Below are 27,323 nucleotides of genomic sequence, written 5' to 3' on the forward strand. Positions count from 1 at the left end.
TAGGATGTACTACAAAGGAGGGGTGAGTGGGTGGACAGTGTTGTAAAAATGAACAGAGTGCACGGAATGGACGTATTTAAGAAATGGTGCTATATGTACCAATTTGTTCTACTCTCGAACAGCCTATTGAGTAGAATATACAGACATGAAAATTCACAAGCTGCAAGTGATGCACACCCTCGACACTACAGCACCCATGTAAAACCTAATAAAAAAAAACAATTACATAAGTTGTGCACAACGATTATCTGGAAGAGCGTTCTCTGAGAGTTGAAGTGTAAAGCAGCAGCACAGTGAGTTAGGGATTTTTTAAAACTAGAAACAATGGGCATTTTGGGGTGTATTTATTAACTTACTTGCTCTATTTTTAATTTCAAATTTGATTTACAGCTTATTAATAAGGTAGCATTGTCTAAGAACAATGTGAAAGGCTTAACTATACATAATGTAGGTCACAAAAGTGTACATGCGGCCAATAATACATTCAAATAAAATGCTTTTGCCACGTCTCCCAAGCCTAGAATGTATTGCTGGCGACTGGGTACATGATGTTCACAATCTGATTATGTTCGTTTGCAGAAAGCAGATCGAGCGCAGGTAAGGCTAGGAGGTTACGTGGGTCATTTTATGTTACAGACTGAGTAGAGAGCAAGAGCAGGGCAAGTGACAGACACCTGTCTTTGTTCACACTGTTACAGGTCATGTTTCAAATGATCCCAGAGTATACGATTTCCCCAAGGTCACAAGGCTGCACTGTAATGAATTTCTCCGAACACAGTACAGACTGCCGTGGTTATTGCTTTATTCCCCATGACAGTAAAACAAAAGCACAGAATATCTGGGTCACTAAATGTCACGAGGCTGCTCTGCACTGAATCCTTTCACCTCTATGTCCCGATTCCTTCTCTCCTCACAGAAAACAAGACCTCGCAATTTGATACTGCATGGCTAGGATCAAAGGGCTGTACTTTAATGAATCCTTCACCTCCAGTGCTTATTGCGTTACCTTCTTCCATACCGCACACAAGAGTTCCTAATTATACCCCTTCATATGATCACACGGATACACTTTAGTGAGTGTGTCCCAGTGCCGATTTTTTCCTTTCCTGTTCATTAAACACAGGAGCTACGTGGTGGTCGTTTTTGCCTAGGTTACAAGGATGCACTGTCGTTATTCCATCCATCTTCAAATGTTGTCGTTTACGTCTCATTAATAAATGAGTTCAGAGTTTAAAATGTGCCCGCGATCCCAACTGATAGAGTTAACAACGGACCATCCTCGGCACCATCATAATGCCAGTCATCCTATGCTTTAAATGGAAGGCCAAATGGCCTTTATCAATGTAAAAGTTGGACGTAAAATGTGAGTAGTATTGTTCCAATTCAACTATTATGCAACTGAGTGTTAATATTTTTGGAAGGTTCGCGAATCTGTGTTGCGTTACATTCCGGTGCACCTTATCCAATACTATCTTCCTTATAAGCCATGCTATGCATTTAACTACAGCAGCAAAAGTAATTTCCAATTTGCTTGAATGATACTTGTTAGTAAGGAATTGGTTGGTTCCGCTTAAAGACACATTTGTGCACTGTTATTGCATTTTTATGATACAATTCAAACACTGCCTACTCTGGACCACATTACAGGGTTTTGATTTCAGGAATACAAAAGAGGTGATGGCTGGAAGGTTTAAAATTAACCTTAACCCATGGCATTGCTCTGGGAAACACTGCAGACCATCGTTCTATCACCTTTATGCAAGAAATGGATGCAGTTTTATTGAAATGCTGTTTTATGCGAGCATGGGGTACTACTGGTGCTCTAGAACAAGACCTAGAGAATGCTGACAATGTACTCTGTCATTGAGACACTATTTGGCCAGTGATGGAAGGGGTTGCCAGTATGTTCCATTGGTAGTCTCAGGATACTGTTGCTCAATGCCCGTGTATCTATGGTCAGTCAATGGGTGCAGTCCTTCTGCCTCAAAATGTTGCAGCAGAGATGCAACCCCTTTTTACGGATTTACAAAAATGTGAGGAATCTGTTTTGAGGTACTTTTCACTTAGAACTCTGCGCCCTCTTTATCTTGTACTACAGTTTAAAAGGTTGCATGGAACTAGGGTAACAATGGAGTCTTTGATTCCTCTACTCCATTAGGAAAAGACAAAATAGAAGTTGGTTACCCTTAAGAAGTGCTCATGCGCCCGGAAGAAATTATTGAGAAATCCATTGATTGGAAAAAAATCACACAACTTCAATTTGAGATTGATATTTGTCAATTTATCTTGAAAGATGTTGCCCTATGGTGATAACACGTGTTTCGACGTATCCAACGTCCTTTTCAAATCAGGGCTTTATAATTCATGTACAATCAATTTAAAGAGCAATTTGCAAAATAGAAATAAAAAAGTGTGGTAAACAAGAAGACACAAAGTAGATATTCATGTGAACCGTAAAATTAAAAAACAACAATTAAAAGTCATTGTTAATTCATTCATAAATTGAAGAAAAAAGAACGGAAAAATAAAAAGATGGCCATGTTCGGGAGGGGGCGAGGGGTAGGAGGTTTGTGGGAATCAGAGAAAAAACACAGAGAAAGAAAAAAAGAAGAACAACAATTATATTATCAAATCATTGATAAAAATCATGTGTCGGTTAGGTGTAAATAACTGTGATCATGTACCCATAATAATTAGATATCTTACCCATTATATAGCGTGGTTGTGCATGTAATTGTCAGGTTTCATGTCCAGTCATGGGATAATCCCTGCTACCTGTAGGGATAACTTCCATATGTAATTTTATAATGTCATTATTGAACTTGCAAAAACTATAGTGCAAAAAATCGTTGGTATTCGTCTTGTTCCTACCACCTGAGCTACTCTGAGAGTTCCAATGATCCCTTCAAATCATTGTAGTTGTTAATTCTCATACCTGGGCATGGGCAAAGTTATTCCCATGACCGGCTGTAACATTGAACGTTTGTAATATTAACATATGGTGGGGGTGTCCTTTTCCTTGATTCAAAACACGGGAAACAACGCTACATCTAAATATTTTTCCCAATTGGTATACTGTGATTTCATTGCTCAGTAACCGTGAGGGCCACAAAGTCAATAAACCCTACACTCTGTTGGTCAAACTAAATCGCATTCCTGTTTGTTTGCGTGGACTGTAAGTCCACATCAAAATCATGCCATGACTTTAAAGCAATACGATCGCCGTAGGGCTGCAACGTGATGCCCCCGTCAAGTGCAGAAAATGTATTTGGCAAAGGCAGAAACCACGAGGGTCCGCATGCTTGCATTGCATATCCTCTGCTTGGGTGGGCTACTCTTGCTGTTAGGCTCACCTTGGTTACTTCGTTGTATCTTTCCGTCCGCGAACCGGCGTGTCCACCCGATCCCTGTTTGTTATGTAGACCGGTTGCTAGGCGACTTCAGTCCTACTACTATTTCTGGCTTGGGCACCATCTTTTGGGCTAAGTTACTGGTTTCCCAATGTCACGTACGTAATCTTGTTCCCTCTCCTGTCAATTGTTATTGTTTCTGGCTTGAGCGCCATCTTTTGGGCTAAGTTACTGGTTTCCCAATGTTACGTACGTAATCTTGTTCCCTCTCATGTCGATTATTCTAGATTCCCAAATAAAGTAGAAATAAAATAAATATGACACTGTTTACGCCCCTTGTCTAAAAGGGGTTGAACACGTACAAATTTGAGCGTATCATGCATATCATAACCTGTTTTAACACAAATGTCCATGTCTATAAATCTCATTTAAGGTTCTTTTTGTAAAAGTGTACGGCATACTCTGTCATGTGAGAGCACGTGCCCTTGTGGTTATCTGCCTGGCTTGTTAGACATGATAGCTAGTATACTGGGAAGATGATACATTAATTAATAGTTGCTGTGAGAGAAAGAGGTCTAGCTATATATTCATTGCTGATGTAAAGTGCTATCGAACCGTTATTTATTTAACCCTTGTCTTAAAGATACCCTGTCCATTGGAAACCAATGAAACAATAGACTATATATTTTCCACACAAACTGCATCTAAATTCCAATCAGTCAACATGCTCAAGGAAATGGTCCTTTTGACTCTGCAAAACAATGTGTTCATTTTCAATGGGGAATTTGACCGACAAACAAGAGGAGTGGCGATGGGAGTTAAATTTGCCCCCGCCCTCGCCAATCTGACTATGGCAATGTACGAGGACAAGCATGTCTACCAAGACGAGGCATCTCAAGAACACGTGATTCTATGGACTTGATACATAGATGATGTTCTATTGATATGGCAAGGAGAACAGGACGATTTGGAAAAGTTCAGGAACAGAGCCAACAGCAATCACATGGGGATAGAATTTACTGGAAATTTCAGCAGATCATCAATAGATTTTCTAGACCTCAATATCTATGTGAAAGATGATCAATTGATGACCAGAACTTTTAGGAAGACAACAGAGGCCAACTCAACTTTATTTGCAACCAGCTGTCATCAGAACTCGGTTAACAGGAATATTCCAAGTGGAGAATACATCAGGGCCCGTCGCAATTTTTCTGAACAAGAGGTATTTGAACAAGAATGCCATCTGCTTTCAAGAAGATTTAAGGCTAGGGGATATGGCTCCAAGACTATTTTGAAGGCACAGACACAAGCTAAAGCACTGAATAGGAAAGAGACTTTAACCACGAAACCCAAAACCAATGACCGAAAGGAAGAAGTCAGCTTCATTACCACATTTTGTAAAAACAATGGAACTTTGAGAAGTATCCTTAAAAGAAATTGGCATCTTTTACTTTTGGACCCACATGTCAGGAACTACATCAATGACGACCCAGTGATCATCTACAAACGGGCAAAAACTATCAAAAACATATTGAGCCCATCTCTACTTCCAGAATTAAGACCGGAGAGCACCATTACTTGGTTACCAAAACAAACGAAGGGCTTCAGGAAATGTGGGACCTGTACAATGTGCAAACATGCGATGGATAATTTGACAAGTTTTGAAGACCAATATGGCACCAACTTCAAAATCGTTGAACACATCAACTGCCGTACCAAATACGTTATATATACCATCATTTGTGAATGTAATAAGATCTACATAGGGAGCACCATTAGAGAACTAAGGATCAGGATCAGAGAACACTTCTCATCCATAGGGAATCCAGATACAAATTCACCACTGGCCCAGCACTGGCAAAAGGAACACCAATGTGACACTAAAAAAACTCTAAAATTTGCCGGACTTAAGAGAGTCACCTTAGGACCAAGAGGAGGAAACCAAGAGTTGAAATTACGACAAGAGGAAGCTAAATTGATCTGTAAATTTCGTTCAGTTGAAAGAGGCCTGAATTCGGACAATGAAATGTATTCTTTTTTATGAAATATTGCCTATCAGGAGACTCTCATTTTTTTCCAATGGACAGGGTATCTTTAAGACAAGGGTTAAATAAATAACGGTTCTATAGCACTTTACATCAGCAATGAATATATAGCTAGACCTCTTTCTCTCACAGCAACTATTAATTAATGTATCATCTTCCCAGTATACTAGCTATCATGTCTAACAAGCCAGGCAGATAACCACAAGGGCACGTGCTCTCACATGACAGAGTATGCCATACACTTTTACAAAAAGAACCTTAAATGAGATTTATAGACATGGAAATTTGTGTTAAAACAGGTTATGATATGCATGATACGCTCAAATTTGTACGTGTTCAACCCCTTTTAGACAAGGGGCGTAAACAGTGTCATATTTATTTTATTTCTACTTTATTTGGGAATCTAGAATAATCGACATGAGAGGGAACAAGATTACGTACGTAACATTGGGAAACCAGTAACTTAGCCCAAAAGATGGCGCTCAAGCCAGAAACAATAACAATTGACAGGAGAGGGAACAAGATTACGTACGTGACATTGGGAAACCAGTAACTTAGCCCAAAAGATGGCGCCCAAGCCAGAAATAGTAGTAGGACTGAAGTCGCCTAGCAACCGGTCTACATAACAAACAGGGATCGGGTGGACACGCCGGTACGCAGACGGAAAGATACAACGAAGTAACCAAGGTGAGCCTAACAGCAAGAGTAGCCCACCCAAGCAGAGGATATGCAATGCAAGCATGCGGACCCTCGTGGTTTCTGCCTTTGCCAAATACATTTTCTGCACTTGACGGGGGCATCACGTTGCAGCCCTACGGCGATCGTATTGCTTTAAAGTCACGGCATGATTTTGATGTGGACTTACAGTCCACGCAAACAAACAGGAATGCGATTTAGTTTGACCAACAGTGTGTAGGGTTTATTGACTTTGTGGCCCTCACGGTTATTGAGCAATGAAATCACAGTATACCAATTGAGAAAAATATTTAGATGTAGCGTTGTTTCCCGTGTTTTGAATCAAGGAAAAGGACACCCCCACCATATGTTAATATTACAAACGTTCAATGTTACAGCCGGTCATGGGAATAACTTTGCCCATGCCCAGGTATGAGAATTAACAACTACAATGATTTGAAGGGATCATTGGAACTCTCAGAGTAGCTCAGGTGGTAGGAACAAGACGAATACCAACGATTTTTTGCACTATAGTTTTTGGAAGTTCAATTATAACATTATAAAATTACATATGGAAATTATCCCTATAGGTAGCAGGGATTATCCCATGACTGGACATGAAACCTGACAATTACATGCACAACCACGCTATATAATGGGTAAGATATCTAATTATTATGGGTACATGATCACAATTATTTACACCTAACCGACACATGATTTTTATCAATGATTTGATAATATAATTGTTGTTCTTCTTTTTTTCCTTTCTCTGTGTTTTTTCTCTGATTCCCACAAACCTCCTACCCCTCGCCCCCTCCCGAACATGGCCATCTTTTTATTTTTCCGTTCTTTTTTCTTCAATTTATGAATGAATTAACAATGACTTTTAATTGTTGTTTTTGAATTTTACGGTTCACATGAATATCTACTTTGTGTCTTCTTGTTTACCACACTTTTTTATTTCTATTTGGCAAATTGCTCTTTAAATTGATTGTACATGAATTATAAAGCCCTGATTTGAAAAGGACGTTGGATACGTCGAAACATGTGTTATCACCATAGGGCAACATCTTTCAAGATAAATTGACAAATATCAATCTCAAATTGAAGTCGTGTGATTTTTTCCAATCAATGGATTTCTCAATAATTTCTTCCGGGCGCATGAGCACTTCTTAAGGGTAACCAACTTCTATTTTCCCTTTTTACGGACACCCGTTTCTTGTAACTTATCTCTACTATCCGGGGAGCAAGAAAACATCAGCAACACCCTGGTATCTTCTGCCATCCGGCAGCTACAGTGTTCTCAGTGAAGGGCAGTGTTCTCAGTGATGGGCACATAAGTCAATGGCTCTGAGAGACAGCCCAATGGTGCCAGAAACTTTATGAGACCGCAGATGAGAGCTACACATGAGTGATGGATGCCCAGAAATGGAAGTTAACACTTGGGTTTTCCACCCCACAATAGCTCCTAGCGGTGCGTAACTACCAGCTTGGTGTAATAGATATGGGCTGGCAAACCACATGGGCAGAACAGATTCGTAGTTAGAATGCAGACGGGGTGGGGAGGGGGATTGAGAAACCTGAAGATGTCTCCCAAGCTAAACCCCAGGGATCTGTTATCCAGTGGCCAGGGCATGGCCATGGCTATAGGATGCAGCTCCTTGGGGTGGACTAGTGAGGGAGGATCACCTGGATGGGAGTCCTCGGGAAGTGGGAGTGGGACACCGACAGGTGAGACGCAGTATCCCCCCTTCCTTCAATACCTTTTCCCCATCCTACCACAAAGGACATTCGAAAACACTGCCTCCACCCTTTCCTAACATGAACACATTTTCGCACAACTGATTAACACCAGAGCCGTTTACCGGACATGTCCCAATACAATGGTCAGGGCAAAGTCAGACAATTGACGAGAATCACACACACCCGACGGCCCTTTCCCTTCCCCAGAGGGATAAAAGGTGGAGCAAGAGAGTACAGTATGAGCAAGGCAGACCACACGAGACATCTATCCAGATCCGGCAGTTCAAGAGGAGGAGAAAGGTGGCAAATATGGAGAGGCTGACGAGGAGAGGCACGACCTTGCCCTTTTTGACAAAACCCAGCGAACCCTCCACTGAAAGAAACTTAAGACCGAGGACAATAGCCCAAGCGTGCTGCAACAGATGTTATTGGTACACAGAGTGTATTGATGCCGCTAAGCCGGAGCGAGGGAGATTCCTGCTTCTGCGGTACCGGCCTTGATTCCAGTAAGAGGAAAACCAAACGGTTCATCATAGCCGGTGAGTCGAGGGGAGTGCTGATAAGAACCGGGCTGTGATGACTGAAAGTCGCAAAGTGAGGGAAAGCAAAGAACTGTAAAGGGGAGACCAGCTGCAGAGGGGACCAGCACCACATGGGTGCTGCTTCGAGAAACTCTGGTTGACCCCCGTCTGGGTAAAACTACAGCTACCAGAAGGCCGTAGAAGAGCCGACAGGATAGGAGAAAGTGGTCATACAGGAGATCAAGCAAAATCCCTGTACAGTCGAAAGCCTTTGACCAAAGAACTGTGAGAAAGGAAGGGAAGTGAATCCCACAAACCAATTAAAAGTGAATGTGAAGTTGTCAAGCGTGAACCCGACCGAGGGATCTGACGAAGAGGGTACAAAGTCTAAAGTCCCAGGAAACAGTGTGTTGACAGTGAACCTGTCGTGGGATGTCCACTGGAAATGTTTAAAAAGACATTAAAATTTGTGATGACAAAAGCCATTGTGAAACCAGTGGAGGCAGGCTGAAAGCAAAGAGGGCTCTGCGCCCACAAGAGGGGGACCCAGGTCTGAAGCCGTCACCCGAGATATATATAGACCGTAACTTTATGTTTGTTAGTTGTTTTGTGTACCTATCTATCAGGCCCTCAAAACAGGAGACTCAACCACCGAAGGCCTCAATATCGATAAGGACTGTTTTAGGGTCTAATCCCAGAAGAGGGTGATCCAGGGGGTGAAAAACTATCTCCCAACACCACAAGGAACAGGGGTCAGCGCCTGGAAGAGGGGGACCCAGGGGAGAAGAACCCTCACCCTAAGTGAAACCAGGAAACAAACCTTTATTTTTCAATAGAACCAAGACTTGGCCATTGACGGTCCTGATAGCTGCAAGTGGAAATGTCGTCTTGTGCTGGGAATGCTCGAGTGTGTGCTGTGCTCCAAGATCCCACCTTACCCCATGCTCAAAACGTGGGCAAGGAAGACCCAGGCTACCACATCCTGACATATTATTTGTGAACACGTCTTTCTTTCCTTGAAATCTATCCCACACCCTTTTTGTATTAGTTGTAAGGTTTGGCAATAGGTTTCTTAGAATAGGCCCTTTTCATTTTGACACAACACCACTAGGACTGCCTCATTTTCATTTGATGGTCGACGCTTGCTCCCATCTTAGATTTAGGTTTCGATTAGGTGTTTTTCCAACCTACTGTTCATACAGTTTAATAAACACCCTTGAACTTTGATCACTTGTGTCTGTCTTTACTATTGCCACCATGAGTTCCTTACAGCGGGCAGTTTGAATTAAGAAAACAGACCAAACAACCTATATAATGATGGGCTGGAATGCGAGGCATGTTAGCCAATTAGAGCATGCAGTATGCTCTAAGCCTCTTTTTTCCAAAAATATCAAAGCACCCTTAGTTTATGCTTGGAATGTTTGACCTCTCAGATTTGGGTGAAACGCTATCCAATCTGAAAAGGCAGTGGATGGCAAAATCCAAATTCCAAACCTCGTGCAGAAAGGCAGAGGTTGGGCCCAATCTGCCATTCTTAACTGCATAACATCTCACACCATATGGGAACAAACAAGATATTTCAGAATTGGATGGTGCAATGCATACATCCATGTTGATTTTTCTTTTCTAATCCCAGGGTAGCTATGGAAAACCCCAGTGCAATGATGGAACTACGTGTCCTCTTAATAAAACACAATGCACAATCAACTCTGCCCACTCAAGTTTGGGATGCAAATAGTCCCAAAACGCATAGAGCCCAGATCTATGTTTTGAAAATTCCAATTATCGAAAATGTTTCTTTGCACTGAATTCCGTTGATCTTTTTGAATTTTTCGTATTGCACAAATATTATGTTTTGAAATTTCAATATTCTTGTGGTTACAATCATTTTCTTCAAAAAGAATCTGCGAAAGAATGTGTGTTTGATTTATTCATAGAAGTGTTTAAAAACACTAATCTTGAGTTTAGTTTGTTATAGCAATTTCGAACCCTAAGAATATGTACTTTTCCTATACTTATAGTCTCCACAAACAGCTCACTTTCCCCTCTGTACACTTGCTCTCGCTCTTCCTTACATTCCATTTGAAGTTGTATGGTTGCTTCCTCGGCCCAATAGACTGTCAGAGGTTTGCGCCAACATTCCTTCAATGCCTCCAGGGTTGTCCCAACTCGAGGCCCGGTTCCATGTTGGGTTTTCAGGATACCCCTTATTAATATGCATGAGAAAAATCTGCAAACAATAATTCTAGATGTAAGCACATTTTTCCTCATGAATATTAATGAGGGATATCCTGAAAACCCCTCAGGATCCCGGCCCTCGGGGTCCAGAGTTGACAACCCTAGACCTATGCCGAGTCACCTAATTCAGAAAACAGCTCAGATCAGAGTCAAAACTGAGAGCATGACCTGTGATCCTTTATTGAATACACTCCTAAAATGAATCTTCGGCCATAGCCATGCCCAAATTGGCAGAATCAATCTCTGGCCAAGCTACTCTCTGCCAATTTCCGAAGTCTCCTCTCCCCCTAGGTACTTCTTTCCGAATTTCACTATAGACACACAACATCAGACTAATGAAAGCGTCTCTTGATGGGGCCCGGATGGAGTACCAGAGGTCATGCAGGCAATCAGGATGCTTGAGTATGGGGGCCAGTCCAGTTAAAAGAGGGAATTGGCCCAAGCACAGCCAAAAACATTAGTGCCTCCTAGTTTGAAATTGCAACTCTCCTCCGTTATCCCCATTACAGAATAGTTCCAAATGCTGTTGGTGAAAGGTCTACTGCCATGTAGGAGTACAAGGATGCGCATGGGCAGAGAGCATCACTGCGACTAAGTGCCAGACAGCGCAGACTAATACTATGTCCATATGCTCTGTGCCTATAGGTCCTAATCTAATCTTTCACATGCCTCCTGATAAGAACCCTGATACATCCCATCCCCCAGTAAGGGCACAGGCACAGTGCTGTTGGCCTTGGATTATGAGCGCCATGCACAGAACAAACAACACAGGGGCAGGACTGGTTTCTTAACCTCTTTATTATGTACTGACTCTTTCTCCCTGGATCCTGCCCTTCCTTGATAGGGGCCTGTGCTACAACAAACACCTGCCCCTCACATATCTCCTTACGTGCATCTCACATTTCTTCAGTGAGTCTGGTTGGCCTCTTGATAATTGCCTGTGGTCTTCCGCTGCTCTCTCTCTCTCTCGCTCGCTAGTTGCCCTTGTTCATCCAGCAGGTCTATGCTCTTTGTCTCGTTGGCCATCTTTTATATGTCATGCTCCGGGTCTCTTTCTCAATCTTCTGCTCACAGCATGTCATGAATTAAGTGTTTGACAAATGAGGCGTTTCTGCTCACCTCCTTTCTTTCGTTCTGGGCGGTCACTATGGTCCCCTTGACTTCTGTTACCCTGAAAGGTACTGCTCCATAGCTGGAGTCCGCCTTCTTCTGCATCCTCTGCTTTACCAGGACCTCACCACCGTGATTGAATACCTTCATTTTCGCTCCCCTCTTCCAGTCAGTCCATTACACTGCTCGATCTGCCCCACTTGTTGCGTCTCGATCACTTAGGTCCACTTCCCTTACATTCAGTTCTCCTTCTGCCTCCTTGTTCCGACTGCTCTGGGTAGCCTTGTCTTTACGTGATAAGCTACCATCAGTTCCCCTGGGATCTTTCGAGTGGTGCTGTGGGGTGTAGTTCTGGATTGCTGTAGCATTCCACACAACACTTGTATTGGCATCTTTTCGAACATGGCATTCTGCATTATTCTCTTTATGGAGGCCATAAATCACTCTGCCATGCCATGTGCCTGGGGCCAAAGGGAGGGTGATCTTTTGATGTATGAACCCTAGGTGTTCGCAAACCTGTTAAACACATGGCTGTTGAATGAGGGCCCATTGTCCGTTTTTATCTTGTGGGGATGACCCATTCACTAAAGACCTCATCGATCACCCCTGCAACCTGGGCAAAGACTGTGGTGTTTGTTCGTTTTACGATCAAGAATCTCGTAAAGAAATCATCCATCATCACCAACAGGTAGTCACCCGTTTCCATCGGCCCATAGAAATCCAAGGCAACTATATACCACGCCTTCTCGGGAATCCGTCTCCTGCACCAGCAAGTCACTTCTAGTTGTGCCGTTTTCCCTTCATGCGGCAATGTCTGCTGAAATTGCCCAATGGACGGTAGCAGTGTATTAGCGCACCATTGGAACATGCGCACCTTCGACTGAGACACGTTGCTTATGTCCCCCATCTGTCGAAACTCCTGTTCACCCATGGTCTTGACGGTGGCGCCTGTATCGATAAGGAAACAATGTGTTGCTTCCCCTATCTTGACCATGACCTTCGGGGCTTCCACCACCTCCTCTTCCAAATGCATCAAGCTATCAAACTCATCAGTATATTCTGTTTAAAATGTTTGCACATACTCCTCAAAGTTTTGATACAAGTCCAGCGGGCATTCATTTTGATGAGGGTCATAGAGTGCTGGGTTACTTGCTCTTCGAACTGCGTCTGGGCTACAGTCCGGACCTTGGTGCATTGTTCTCACCATCCCTCTTGGCATCTGTGGGTATGTCTGTGGTGGCTGCCTGGCTGTAGGCCTCCAGGTTGCTGATGTCGGGTGTCTCATAGTCGGGAATGGTCTCCCTTCTCTGCACAGTGTGAAAATGACCTTCTCTCCCGCACTTGGAGCATCTTTGGCTGATGGCTGGGCACATCCCCGAGTACGGGACCGCCAAGCCACACATGAAGCATATGCACTGTGGTTGGTACCCCAGTGTCAGTTGTTGATATTGGTCTCTTGTTGGTCCTCTTTTCATGGTGGGGCTGTTTGCGGGTCCTCTGGCTATGTCTCTGGTCGATGTGATGGCCGCTACAGCCTCATCTTTTTCTGTATTTCTATAGATGTCACTTGTATTTCCTGCAGGAATCCAATGCGGCGCAGGCAGTCTTCCTTCGTCGCCAGTTGTTGGCCTTGGATTATGTGGATTATGTTTGCCAGGCACGGAACAGACAACGCAGAGGCAGGACTGGTTTCTTAACCTCTTTATTACATACCGACTCTTTCTCCTGGCTCTTTCCCTTCGTCTGACACGGGTGCTCCCTTGAGAGGGGCCCATGCTACATGGGTCAACCATAACAGGCTATCAGGACGCTCAACACGCAGCAAGAGGTTGTCCCACGAAATACCAGCGACTTCCCTGCATCCAGTGGCCCCTGTGACAGTGTACCCAGGGAGGATACCTCAGGTAGGATACCACAATAAAAACTGCAGACCTCAATATTGACATCCCTTCTGATCAGCACACACAATTATACACACTGCACAATTATAAACACACTTTTCCTTCGCACAATATTTCTCCGCAATACAAGCAAGTTTCATCCCATTAACTGACTGGATCTTGAGCTGCCAAATGGTGAGTGCTTATATTTTGGTCTGGACGCATGCTGTTGGCATCCTTGGAATGCATGATGTAGACAGGAGCTGTCTCTTTATGGGGTGTTGTTTACTGGTCTGTGAAGCGCTTTTTTCTACTGTATATTGGAGTGCTGGTGGCTGCTGTGTTTCCTGAACAAGGGTCAGGTTTCATTGATCTCATGGCCCGATTCTCCATTCTGGCCCCATTTCAATCAGTGGCTAGATCCCTGTGTGGCCCCGTCCCTAAAAATCGTGCTAACATTCAGTTAAATCCATTTTACTAAACAGTCCAAATCGGACAAGCATTTCAGTAGATGACTATCATTCTAACTACGATAGGTTAACAAAAGTGTGCGGGTGCTGATGACTGGCTGAGAAATGATCGTCGGGGGAGTGCAAAAACAAATCACACTCGCCTTTCTTTACCATGGCACTTTGTAGTGAAAGCAGTTCCCCTCGACTGAATGTTGGCCCCGTTCCCCTCTTACCTCCATACTGAAGTTGAAAGAAGGAGAACTAAGTAGCCTCTTCTGTTCGAGTCTTCACAGCATAGCGCTGTCAGTGTATGGTTTGTGATTACTTCCTATTAGAGAAACGGACCCACGAACACGTCCTCATTACGCGAGGACACTTTACGTTCCAAGCAATGTAGTACGTGTATAGTCTTTTGTGACCTATTCACGTCCTATTACGCTCCATGCCCGCTCACAGAGTTCTCTGTGTGCAGTCTGTATGGGGTTCTGTCCCACTTTCTCAAGATTATGTTCCCATATTGGAACTGCAGTGGTCGCGGTTTTTTGTAGTACGTCTTACTAGCTGGCAGGCAGGAATGCACAATCTCACATAGAAGAAATGCTGCATTTTACAACTTAATATAGTGTTCGTTTGTGATAAATTAATTATAATATGTGTTTCTTTGAACAGTAACACTTAAACACCCTTTCTTGTGCGAACGCTACTTTAGTGTAGTGCCTTGTCAGTCACTTTCAAGCGTTAGTCCCAGTGGTGTACGAAAAGAAGTAGTGGCACTATGTTCCGTGCTGGTCTGCCGAACTATGTTCCCTGCTGGTCTGCCCTGCTCCCCACAAACCCCATCCCTGCGCCCCCTCCCACACACAATCCAAACAAACACACCTGCTATTTATGGGAATGCGCAGTGCAGTGCACTGAAGTGCAAGCTTCAACTTCTTCCTACACTTTTATTTTAAAAATACACCAGAAAGCTTCAACTTCTTCCTACACTTTTATTTTAAAAATACACCATTCCACAACGGTTTCTTTTTAAAATAAAATTATAGTAACAGTGAAACTTAAAAATAAAAAGTATAGGAACACCGCTCCCGCCCACTCCGACCTCTGGTTAGTCCTAATTTTATGTTAGTTACCCTGTCCGGGTTTTTTACTTTTTAAATCTGGTCACCCTAAATCTGTACATGTGTCCGAGATCAAGAGTAAATTAGATAGTTCCTTTCAAAATATGCGGGGGAACTTGTAGTGAAGTGAACCATCTGCCATGATTCTGCCCTAAGTAATGGGAGTCGGTTTATAACGTTATGACATTTACCTGGAAACAAAATCTTAATGCGCGCATAAAAAGTTTTAGGTCTATTGATAGAATGGTTAACTTCCTGCCCTTGATGGTTGAAAATGATATCTCTTACCACTAAAAAGTATTTTCTGCCTCAATCAGAAATACTGTCAACACTCGCAGGGATCACAACAGGTTTGCCAGTCCCCCCTCTATGGTGCCTAACCCCTCCCGATCTCATGCCCAGCTCCGGGATTCACCAGTATCCTCCTCATTTAGGTTGCCACCACATGGTCCCCAGCGTTTTGCAACCCGCCCGCTACGGCGCCCGCTTCAGTGGCGTCTCCCATGGAGATTGAGGGATCGACTCCGTGCAGCCGCACTTCCGCATTCCAGGAATGCTTCACGTTCCCAGGACATGGCTGCTGGTCACGTGACCCGGAAGGTACGCACGCGTGCGGCAGCAGATCACGTGACCGGAGGCTGCGGGTCATGTATCCAGATGGGGAGTGAAGCGCCAGTATTTAAACGGCCGCGTCGGTGCAACCGGCGCTTCACAGCTGTTTAAATCCTTGGACACTGTTCGGCGCTACGTACCTGATTTCTTGAATACCCAGATACCGACCCTGGACTGCTTCACGGAATTGCTTTTGGATCTCCTTGGCTTTGTCTTTTGGAACTACCGGTCACGAACCACAGACTGCTTTTGGACTTCGTCTTCTTTATCCCTGGCACTATGATCACTGGTCCTTGTTCTGGACTTTGACAACGGGTGGGCCCGTTCCATCTCAAGTACGTTTGACCTTCTGGCAATACTTCCCTGATAGTGAGGGTTCTGGAGAATCCCAGAAAAACCCCATGGGTATACCGGAGTACCTCACCGCTCCACTGGGTAAGACTGTTCCAACTTGTTATTGTATTGACTAGTGGTGGTTGTTGGGCGCATAACTTAACCGGTGCTTTCTTTGCAGTGGTCCGGGGTTTCTCAGGGTCTGCGGTTCCGGAGGAAGAAGATCTCCCACCTGTGGCCTCTAGGGTTGCACAGGGAGTCTTTTTGCTCCTCCCTGTGCGGCACTTGTGGACAGAAGTCTCTCCTGACTACACGACAGTCAAGTCACAACAGACTGTGAAGCCAACCTGTCGTGTAGTCATGCAGGGGGCCGCAGATGAATCCCTGGCTGCTATGGTACAAGCCATAACCGTGTTACGTACTGATATGGCCGCAGCTACCACTGCCATACACTAGCGCCTGGACCATATCCAAAGCACCAGATACCCCTTGCCTCCCGATACTGAATTTGGGGACATCCCATCGAATTCACTGCGCACGCCTCCTCCTGTCCCGCCATCCCAGGGTCCCATACCAGTGTTACTACCGTCCCCCTTCCCCTTGGCGGCTCCCGAAAGGTTTCACGGGGACCCCAGTAAGTTCAGGACCTTCTTGAACCAGTGTAAACTACACTTCCTGTGCAGACCCCAGGCTTTTCCAGACTCCACCCCTAAGGCTGCCTTTACACTCTCCCACTTAGCTGGTACAGCTTCTGCTTGGGCCAATCCCCTCCTGGAGGAGGACAACCCTACCCTTTATGACTTCGACCTATTGATTACGGAAATGTCAAGGGTGTTCGATCACTCGTTATAAAGTACAGTCCCGTGATTTAGAACTCCTGGACCTGGGGCAAGGGAAGGGCTCCTTGATCGAGTATATTACTAGATTCAATCAGTTGGTAGCAGAAACTTCTTGGCCCGAAAACAAGAGGTCCGTTGTGTTCTACAGGGGCCTGAGCAACGCCATGAAGGATGCTCTTGCTGTTGTTCCTTCGCTACCCACCGCATTCCAAGACATAGTGGACTTAGCCTTACAGGTAGACGCCCGGCGTTCAGAACGAAGAGCCGAGGCAGGTTTTCCTCCACTGCCCGGTGCACAGCTAACCCCAATACCACTCCTGAACCCATGCAGATAGGGGGCATACGGAGCCCGATCACACCAGCAGAACGAGAGCGTAGAAGAACAGACAACGCCTGTTTTTATTGCGGGCTCACAGGGCACTATGTCAAGGAATGCCCCCGCAGACCAAAACTCAAGTTCTCGGGTTTTCGGACCGCTCGACCCTAGACACGGGGGCTGGGTCGAGCACCTCTGGTCTTACCCCGAACGCCACACCTGCTTTCGGTCGCATCAGGCCGATCCATGTACAAGCAGTTATCCACCCCACGCCCGGAATCTCACACCCTGTTACCATCATCATAGATTCTGGGGCCACGGGTAACTACATCGACATCACACTTGCGCATTCCCTGAACCTACCGCTCCTGGCCAAACCCTTACCCGAACCGGTACATGCGGTTGACGGCACCGCCTTGATATCCGGACCTATCAAACAACAAACGGCCCCGATGCTCTTGACAATCCAGTCAATCCACACCGAACCCTTGAGCTTCGATCTCATTGCGATGCCCCAGTTCGGTCTTATATTGGGGATACCCTGGCTCCAGGAGCACAACCCGTTGATAGACTGGAAGGCTGGATTAGTACACTTCGAGTCCGATCTATGTCAGCATTTCTGCCTTCCCGCCAACATCGGGGACGCTACACCCGCTCAAGCTCTGGGTTCCATTGCTCACTTGACCATCAGGGACGCCACAGCCTCGGGTTCCCTGGTAGAGCACCACACAGTCGGCCTGGTTTCCACATCTGTACCGGCCCAGTACCAAGACTACACAGGAGTATTCGATCAGGGTTCATCAGAAGCACTCCCGCCTCACCGCCCATACGATTGCCCGATAGATCTGCTAGCCAACAGCGTCATTCCCACGGGTCGGATCTACTCCCTTTCCCCCGCTGAAGATGTGGTTTTGAAAGAATATATCGAAAAGGCCCTCCGCTTAGGTCATATCCGCCCCTCCACTTCTGCAGCTGCTAGTCCCATTTTTTTTGTCCCCAAAAAAGAGGGCGATCTACGTCCATGTGTAGACTACAGACGGATTAATGCCATCACAGTGAAAAATAGGTACCCCATACCCTTGATCACGCCCCTGCTCGACTGTCTCTCCCACGCCTCCATCTTCACCAAATTGGACCTGCGTGGGGCTTACAACCTGGTTCGTGTACGCCCGGGCGATGAGTGGAAGACCGCCTTTTGCACTCACTACGGGTTGTATGAATACACAGTAATGCCCTTCGGTTTATGCAACGCTCCGGCCACGTTCCAGAGGTTCATGAACGACATATTCTCCGATATCCTGGACGTGTTCGTTGTGGTGTATCTAGACGACATACTGATCTTTTCTCGAAACCTGAGTGAACATATACAGCACGTACGCGAAGTGCTCTCTTGCTTGCAGGCACACTCTCTCTTCGCCAAGCCAGAAAAGTGTCTGTTCCATACGGACTCCGTGGAGTTCCTTGGTTTCTCTATCACTCCTGGGGGGCTGGCCATGAACGCTTCCAAGGTACGGGCCGTGTTGGATTGGCCTGTTCCAAAAAACCTGAAAGCACTGCAATCTTTTCTTGGCTTCACTAACTTTTACAGGCGCTTTATTTCGGGGTTTTCTTCTCTGGTGGGACCAGCCCCCGCACTCCTTTCTCATGGGCGAACACACATCAACAAGCCTTCAAGGCCTTGAAAACAGCATTTACCACCGCACCCGTTCTGCAGCATCCAGACCCGGAGTTGCCTTTCATCGTGGAGGCTGACGCTTCCTCCTTTGCTCTAGGCGCGGTTTTGTCACAGATATGCCCCTCCTCTGGCCGACTTCACCCTGTGGCCTTTCACTCCCGCAAGTTCACTGACGCCGAATCCCACTATACGGTGACTGAAAAGGAGCTCTTAGCAGTCATGGACGCTTTTCGTGTGTGGAGGCATCATCTATTGGGTGCTAAACACCATGTCACTGTGTACTCCGACCATCAAAACTTGCAAGATCTGGCCTCCCTGAAATGTGTTAACAGTAGGCAGGTCCGGTGGCACTAGTTCTTTGTTGCCTTCGATTTTGTTATCAAGCACCGTTCTGGTTCAGCTCACGGAAAGGCTGACGCCCTTTCTCGTTCCCCTGGGGGCGTGGCCTTACCTGTTTACCCCGACACTCTCCTGGACTGCGGCAAGGTAGTGTGTCTATGCACCCCATCCTTGCCCTTGCTCAATGCTATACGAAAGTGGGTCATCTTACACCCCGATCAGCTACCCGAATGGGATCCCGTGTACCATGACGGCCTGCCCTTTATATCGGATAGGTTGTTCCTGCCCACTACGGATACTCGCAACATGGCGCTCGAATGGTCCCACGATTCCCCTGTGCACGGACACCCCGGTCAATCTCGTACCTTGGCATTACTCAAACGATGGTGCTGGTGGCCTTCCATGAGGAAAGATGTAGAGCGCTACGTTAACACATGCGCCATTTGTGCATGGTGCAAACATCGTAGGGGTCGCGCTGTGGGTCTCCTTCTCCCGTTGCCCATTCCCCCCAGGCCCTGGCACACCGTGACCATGGACTTCATCACGGATCTACCTCGGGTCCAGGGCTTTGACACTCTATGGGTGGTTATTGATTCGTTCTCCAAGATGACCCGTTTTGTTCCCTGTAAAGGAATACCCACTGCCCCTGCCATGGCCAAGCTCTTCTTTGTTCACGTCTTTTGTCTCTTTGGGCTTCTGTCAGTCATCGTCTCGGATAGGGGTTCTCAGTTCACGTCTCGCTTTTGGTGTTCAATGGCCAAACTGCTCGGTATAGATGTACGCTTCTCGTCGGCTTACCACCCTGAAACGGATGGTCAAACTGAAAGACTTAATCAGACCCTCGAGCAGTACTTGCGTTGTTTGACCCTGCAGCAACAGGCGTCTTGGTTACGAGTGGTGCATCTCGCGGAATTCGCATATAACAATTCTGTCCACTCTTCCACTGGTTTCTCCCCTTTTTATGTACTCTACGGTCAGCATCCCCATGTCCTACCCATCCCTGATTTGTCCTCCACTGTTTAACCAGCCGCGGCTGCCTGTGTCAGGGACCTGGCCTCCGTCCATGCCCAGACCTCGACCCATCTCCACGAGGCCCAGGCATCCATGAAGGTGCAGGCCATGCTGTGGGGTCGTGCGTCTGGGTGTCCACTCGACACCTGCAGTTGGTGGGGTGTAGGAAACTCCTGCCTCGGTTTGTTGGTCCTTATCTGGTGTCCCGGGTTCTCAATCCTGTGGCTTATCGGCTGGCTCTCCCGAGGTCCTAGCGGATTCACCCTGTTTTCCATGTCTCCCTTCTCAAGCCCTGTCCTGCTCCCACGCGGCTTTGTGCCCCCCCGGCCCCGGTCTCCCTGGTTTCCCCTGACGTGTATGAGGTCTCTGCGGTCCTGGGCTCCCGGGTCTTTAGGGGTTCCCTTCAGTATCTGGTGGACTGGTCAGGCTATGGCCCTGAGGAGCGGTCTTGGGTTCCTGCCGTGGACGTCCACGCCCCCCGTCTGGTTGCCCGGTTCCATCAGGACAATCCTGCCTGCCCACGGGGTCGTGGGCCTTTGGGGGGGGCTCTGTCACGACTCGCAAGGATCACAACAGGTTTCCCAGTCCCCCCTCTATGGTGCCTAACCCCTCCCGATCTCATGCCCAGCTCCGGGATTTACCAGTATCCTCCTCATTTAGGTTGCCACCACATGGTCCCCAGCGTTTTGCAACCCGCCTGCTACGGCGCCCGCTTCAGTGGCGTCTCCCATGGAGATTGAGGGATCGACTCCGTGCAGCCGCACTTCCGCATTCCAGGAATGCTTCACGTTCCCAGGACATGGCTGCTGGTCACGTGACCCGGAAGGTACGCACGCGTGCAGCAGCAGATCACGTGACCGGAGGCTGCGGGTCACGTGTCCAGATGGGGAGCGAAGCGCCAGTATTTAAACGGCCGCGTCGGTGCAACCGGCGCTTCACAGCTGTTTAAATCCTTGGACACTGTTCGGCGCTACGTACCTGATTTCTTGAATACTCGGATACCGACCTTGGACTGCTTCACGGAATTGCTTTTGGATCTCCTTGGCTTTGTCTTTTGGAACTACCGGTCACGAACCACGGACTGCTTTTGGACTTCGTCTTCTTTATCCCTGGGGCTACGATCACTGGTCCTTGTTCTGGACTTTGACAACGGGTGGGCCCGTTCCATCTCAAGTACGTTTGACCTTCTGGCAATACTTCCCTGATAGGGAGGGTTCTGGAGAATCCCAGAAAAACCCCATGGGTATACCGGAGTACCTCACCGCTCCACTGGGTAAGACTGTTCCAACTTGTTATTGTATTGACTAGTGGTGGTTGTTGGGCGCATAACTTAACCGGTGCTTTCTTTGCAGTGGTCCTGGGTTTCTCAGGGTCTGCGTTTCCGGAGGAAGAAGATCTCCCACCTGTGGCCTCTAGGATTGCACAGGGAGTCTTTTTGCTCCTCCCTGTGCGGCACTTGTGGACAGAAGTCTCTCCTGACTACACGACAGTCAAGTCACAACAAATACAAAGGATGAAGGTGAAGGAGAACGACTGGGATCAATAGAAATAGGGAAAAGGAGTGGGAATAAGGAGAAAGACTGGATAAAGAAAAAGTGGAATGATGAGGGAGAAGGGTGAGTATTAGGAAGGGACTGGGAAGAAGGAGAGGACTAGGACAACATACATGCCAACATTCTAAAGCACCTGAGAGGGCAATTTCGTACGAAAAATCGTGAGGAATACATTTTTCCATAGGAATGCATACGGGCTAGAATTATTTTAAGCAGGAGAACGTGAAAAATTGCAATATTTTTCGCTGGAAAATCGGGAGTCTCTGTTAGGAATAAAGATATCATGAGCAAGATTCATTTATCCAAGTATCTTTATTGCGAGAGCCCCCAGGTGGGTGCGCTCATGCAAAGCTCCAGATCAACTGACTCCAGCATCGTTCTCGAACCTGGCAGTTCGAGAACTACATCAGAGATTACATCACAACATCTCCCCTCCAAGGGTGAACAGGGATGAGGAAAGGAAGGGGGTGGAAGAAAGGAGGCAGGGATTAAGCATGCACGATAAAAAAGGATACAGTTAGTAATAGACATAGCCACTCTTGAAATTAGGAGCAGCTATCTTGTTCCTTAGCAGCATTCTTTTGACAGGGAAAGAGTAAACACCACTTCTCTATTTCACATTATCTGCCAACAGTCCTTGCTTATCAATCTGCTCTTGGCTTTAAACGCATGTGACAGCTCACTTGGTCTACTCAGTTCTCTGGAACGTACAACATCTTCACACAACCACCTTTTTCCATCCTTGAAAACCACAGACTCCTCTGATACTTTCACCACTCTCTGTGGCTCCCTCAATGTAGACAAACCTTTTAAAATCTTCCGAGGTTATTTTACACACACCCAATCTCCTTCCTTGTATTCACTTCTCCTTGCATGTCTAATATGGTGATAATACGATTTATATTTCTTTTGTTTCTCTTTCACTCTCGTTATGATATTTTCAATGTCTATTGTTTTACAGTTTTTTGTTGGTAACCATGGTGGTCTCAACCTGTTAGACTCTACTCTCCCCCTCATCATAATAAATGGTTCTTCTTCTGTTGTAGAATGAGGAGTCATTCTATATGCATTTGGTGCCTCCTTGGGTGTATCCCTCCATAATAACGAATTGGCCACAGCCAATTCTATTATACGCTTTGCAAATCCATTCATGGCTCCGCTAATCCATTGGCCATGGGATGGTAAAGTGAAGTTACTTTATGTTCAATGTCTCGATCCTTTAAACATGCTTGCATCTTCTCTGACATAAATTGGGCCCCATTGTCTGATATTATTTCTTGGGGATCTCCTTCCCTGCTGAACACCTCTTCCAAAAATCTCACTATCTTCTCTGTCGTAATTGGAAACCGCTCTCCTGAACATGCACGAAGACCTGGTCTCCAACCTTGAATCTAATCTCCCCTCTGTCCTCATCCTACTCGATCTCTTTTCTGCCTTTACCACGGTCAACCATGTCATCCTGCTTAACTGCCTCTGTGATAAACTGGCTATCACTGATCAGGCCCTGACCTGGCTGACCTCTTTCATCTCCAACCAGCCCTCTCAGGTCCAAATTGGGTGCTTCCTTTCCTTTATCTCACTCTCCATGTGTGGTGTTCCCCAAGGGTCTAACCTCTCTCCCTGGCTTTTCACCCAAAAGGTGGCACCCCTCGCCCAACACATTGCTGCTCTCTGCTCCAACTTTCAGTGCTATGCGGATGACACTCAGCTCTTTTTCAGGCTCTCCTCTGCCACCTCTTCTCTATCTCTCATCTCTGACTGTCTGTCTGCAATCCAGGAGTGGTGTACCGCCAACGACCTCTACCATAATGCCAGTAAGACAGAGATCCTCCTCATCGGCACTCCTGCACCTTCCTTTCCTGTCACTCTCTGGCCTGCCTCCACTGGCCCTTTTCCTGCTCCCACCTGTGAGGCTAAGAACCTTTGGGTCATCTTCGACTCCACACTTTCCTTTTCTCCACACATCTGTGACGTCTCTAAGAAGTCAAACTACCAACTGAACCTCCTCAGGGGTATTTTTCTTTTCCTCTCTTTCCCCCAGAAGCTCACTGTCTCTAGAGCTCTGGTTCTCTCTAGGTTGGACTACTGCAACAGCCTCTTGCTAAATCTGCCTGATACTACTCTCCGCCCTCTGCAACTCATCCAGAGCAGAACTACAAGACTTGTCCTTGGCCTCAAGCCCAGGGATCGTATCTCTCCAGCCCGGAAATCTATTCATTGGCTCCCAGTGGCTGCCATGATTAAGTTCAAGACCCTGTGCATTGTCCACAAGGCCTTCTGGGGCATGGGTCTGCAATACGTTCAACTCCCTTTGGAAATACCTTCCTACTTAAGCTCTTCACTCCTCCACCTCCAACTCCATCAGGGTCAGTCGCTTCTCCAAGCAACAAGTTGGTGGTAGATCTCTTTCTTCAGCTGGGGCCTCCCTCTGGAACAGCCTCCCTGCCTCTTTGAAACTTGAGAACTATCTTCAGTTCCAGAAGCACCTCATGACTTTCCTCTTTGCTTCTGCCATCTCTCTTCCTCTCCCCTGCTGATCTCTGTTTGTTTCTGCACTGGGCACCTGGCTACCCTCTGAATTCGGGCCCAGGTCTCTGCCCACCCAGCTGCATACCTGCACTGCCTCCTGTAAGCCCTTCCACTTGGGTCTGTATCTGCAACCCTACAGTCCCCTTTACCCACACTTATTAGACACCCCTTGTCTGCACTTAATTCTTGCACTTGCCTCCTGCTGGCCGCACTACCTGTTGTTTTGATCACGTGTTCAGCACTTCCCATTCCTCACCTGCCCCTTGCACTTCCCCCTTCCTTTTCCCCTGCACTTGTGCATTCTCAATGTCACTGGGGCTAGTAAGACCGTTATTTTGTCCTCTGGTGTACCCCTCTCTTGCCTCATCAAGCCTTGAAACACTTGTGTATGGGTGCAATATAAATAAAATATCATATCACTTTGAGGTATAATCCAACAACACAACTAAGTATATTTTTTGTGCATCCAATGTCTCAAAAGGGCCTGTAATATCTATGGCTAGATACTTGCAACTCATGTTTGGAATCTCCACAGGTTGTAATAGGGTAACATGCATCATCTTGCTTTTGTTACTTACTACACACGCCTGGCAATTCTTTACCAACTCTTCAATTTCGTTCCACATCCCTGGCCACCAATAACATGCTTTGATTCTTCTTTTCATAAGATTCCTTCAAAGATGGCTTTCAGGTGCCAAATCCATGATTCTGGTGGAATTATTTGATCACCCCTCTGCAATCTCGTTCCCAATTTGTGTGTATTCTTTTAGAGCATGGTCAACCTTCTCCCATCCTTCCTGTACAGCCTGGCGCAATAAACTTTGTTCGGGGTCCCCAGAGGATGCTCGGCCCACTCTTCTTTCAATATTCCTGGTTCGATATGTGCAATAATACACTCCATATCCTTGTCATCCATATGATCCTCGTTCTGTTCTTCGTTATCCCAAGGCAGTCTGGAGAAGCAATCCGTGATAACATTCATTTTACCAGGTGTGTACACTATCTTCACGTTGAATTGCATTATGTCAAGGATCCACCTACGAATTCTAGGGGACACTAAATGTGGATTCTTAGAATTTAAGATGTGCATCAACGGCTTGTGATCAGTCTTAAGGGTTACTGGAAGGCCCCGTATCAATCCTCTAAAATGCTCCAGAATCCATCTAACTCCAAGTACTTCCTTTCCTATGGTTGAGTAGTTTCGTTCTGCTGCCTTCAGTACACGCGAAGCAAAGGCAATTGGTACAATGCCTGGACTTGCTTCAACACTCCACTCAAACCAACATTGCTAGCATCAACTGTGATTACATTAGCAGCTGTGCTGCTGAACATACTTAGTGTTGGTGCGCTTTTTGTTATGTTGTCTTCTTCCACTTGGCACTTCTCAGACCACACAAACCTTGTTGACTCTTTCATAATGTAACTCATGTGCTGCATTCTGTCTGTAAAAATGTGGTACACATTTTGAATAGTATTCTGCTAGCCCTAGGAAACTGTGCAATTGGTCTTTATTTGAAGGAGCAGGCATGTTTGATATTGTTTCCACAAGATTTATCTTTGGGCTGACCTTTCAGAATTTATGATGTGTCGCAAATGCATTACTTCTCTAACTTTGATCTTGTACTTATCAATTTTGAGTGTGAGCCCTCTTTCTTGTGTGACCTGCAGAACTCCTAACAGCTTGGCATTATGTTCTTCTTCCGTCATGGCTTCAATCGGAATGTCGTCCTGGAAGTAGTATACACCATCAAGGCCCTCAAGCAGTTGTTGCGTTAGCCTCTGGAAAACGGAAGCAGCAGATGCTACGACAAAAGGCTTGCACCTATATCTGAAAGTCCCCAAAGGAGTGACAAACAAAGGTTAGATGCTTTAAGCTTTCATCCAGAACAACTTGATGGTATGCTGGCGACAGGTCGAGTGTAGTAAAATACTTGGCAGGCTTCATGGTTGTTAGCATCTCACTTATATTTGGTAGAGGGTGCCAATCAATTCAGATGTTGGCATTAAGATCTCAAAGGTCGACACACATCCTTATGGAACAATCTGGTTTGCGTACAATTACAATCAGGGATAACCACTCAGAGGACTTGATGGGCTCTATAATCTTCTGTTCACCCAGTTTCGTAAATTCCTTCTGTAATGCATCTCTTGTTCCCAATGGTATGTTTCTTACTCTGTGTGCGATGGGCTTGGCACCTCTCCTCAAAACAATTATTTGTTTGAAACCAATGGTCGAAGTGTACGAAATGAAGTTGTGGAACTATGTTCCCTACTGGCCTGCAACACTCCTCACAAACCCATCACCACGCACCCTCCCATGCACAATACAAACCCCAAAACACATGCTCCCGCTATTAAGGGGAACGCTCAGTGCAGTGCACTGAAAGTGAAAGTTTCAACTTCTTCCTACACTTTTATTTTAAAACAAAACAATTCCGGAACGGTTTCTTTTTAAAATAAAAGTATAGGAACTGTAAAACTTAATTAAAAGAAGTAGAGGAGCATCGCTCCTGACCGCTCCCGCCCACTTTGAGCACTGTTTGAAACCCTTGAATATTCCGATGTTTTCATTGAATACTAGAGGAAACATGTTTGCTAGCCCTTCATTGGTATTATAATCTTCATTTGACACACATAATATCGGAATAACCTCTCGTGGGTGTATCTTTATTTGGAGGGCTGCCTGCTCCTCCCATCCTACCACTGATAATCCATTTTCCGCCATTAATAACTTACAGTACGTCTCTCCACCCTCAAATTTGAGATGGACCCATTTGTAACTATGATATTGATGGGACTCTTGCCATATTTGGTGGCCCTGATGTTGGTTGTCCTCAACTCTTCAGATCACCCATTGAATTCCTTAGTGAATGATAGAACATCTACCATTGTGTATGGTGAACCTGTGTCCACCATCACTTGTATAGGTATTTTATTTATATTCATGCACACCAATGGACCTCTCTTTCCTCCTGAGGTGA

At 46.0% G+C, this 27,323-nt stretch overlaps 1 protein-coding gene across 2 annotated transcripts in view; it reads right to left on the bottom strand.

The window, feature by feature from the left end:
* Positions 1-14,344, bottom strand: part of GCC2 (GRIP and coiled-coil domain containing 2) — a 1,745,187-nt gene extending 1,730,843 nt beyond the window's left edge. For both annotated transcript variants that reach the window (XM_069636885.1, XM_069636884.1), the window contains exon 1: positions 14,251-14,344. In XM_069636885.1, the coding sequence (XP_069492986.1) occupies positions 14,251-14,256 (6 nt within the window). In that variant the 5' untranslated portion in view covers positions 14,257-14,344. The remainder of the gene's footprint in view (positions 1-14,250) is intronic.
* Positions 14,345-27,323: the final 12,979 nt, after the last annotated feature.

This window comes from Ambystoma mexicanum, chromosome 7p (genome assembly GCF_040938575.1).
Source record: "Ambystoma mexicanum isolate Mex_15411 chromosome 7p, UKY_AmexF1_1, whole genome shotgun sequence".
In the NCBI taxonomy this organism is placed as follows: Eukaryota; Metazoa; Chordata; class Amphibia; order Caudata; family Ambystomatidae; genus Ambystoma; species Ambystoma mexicanum.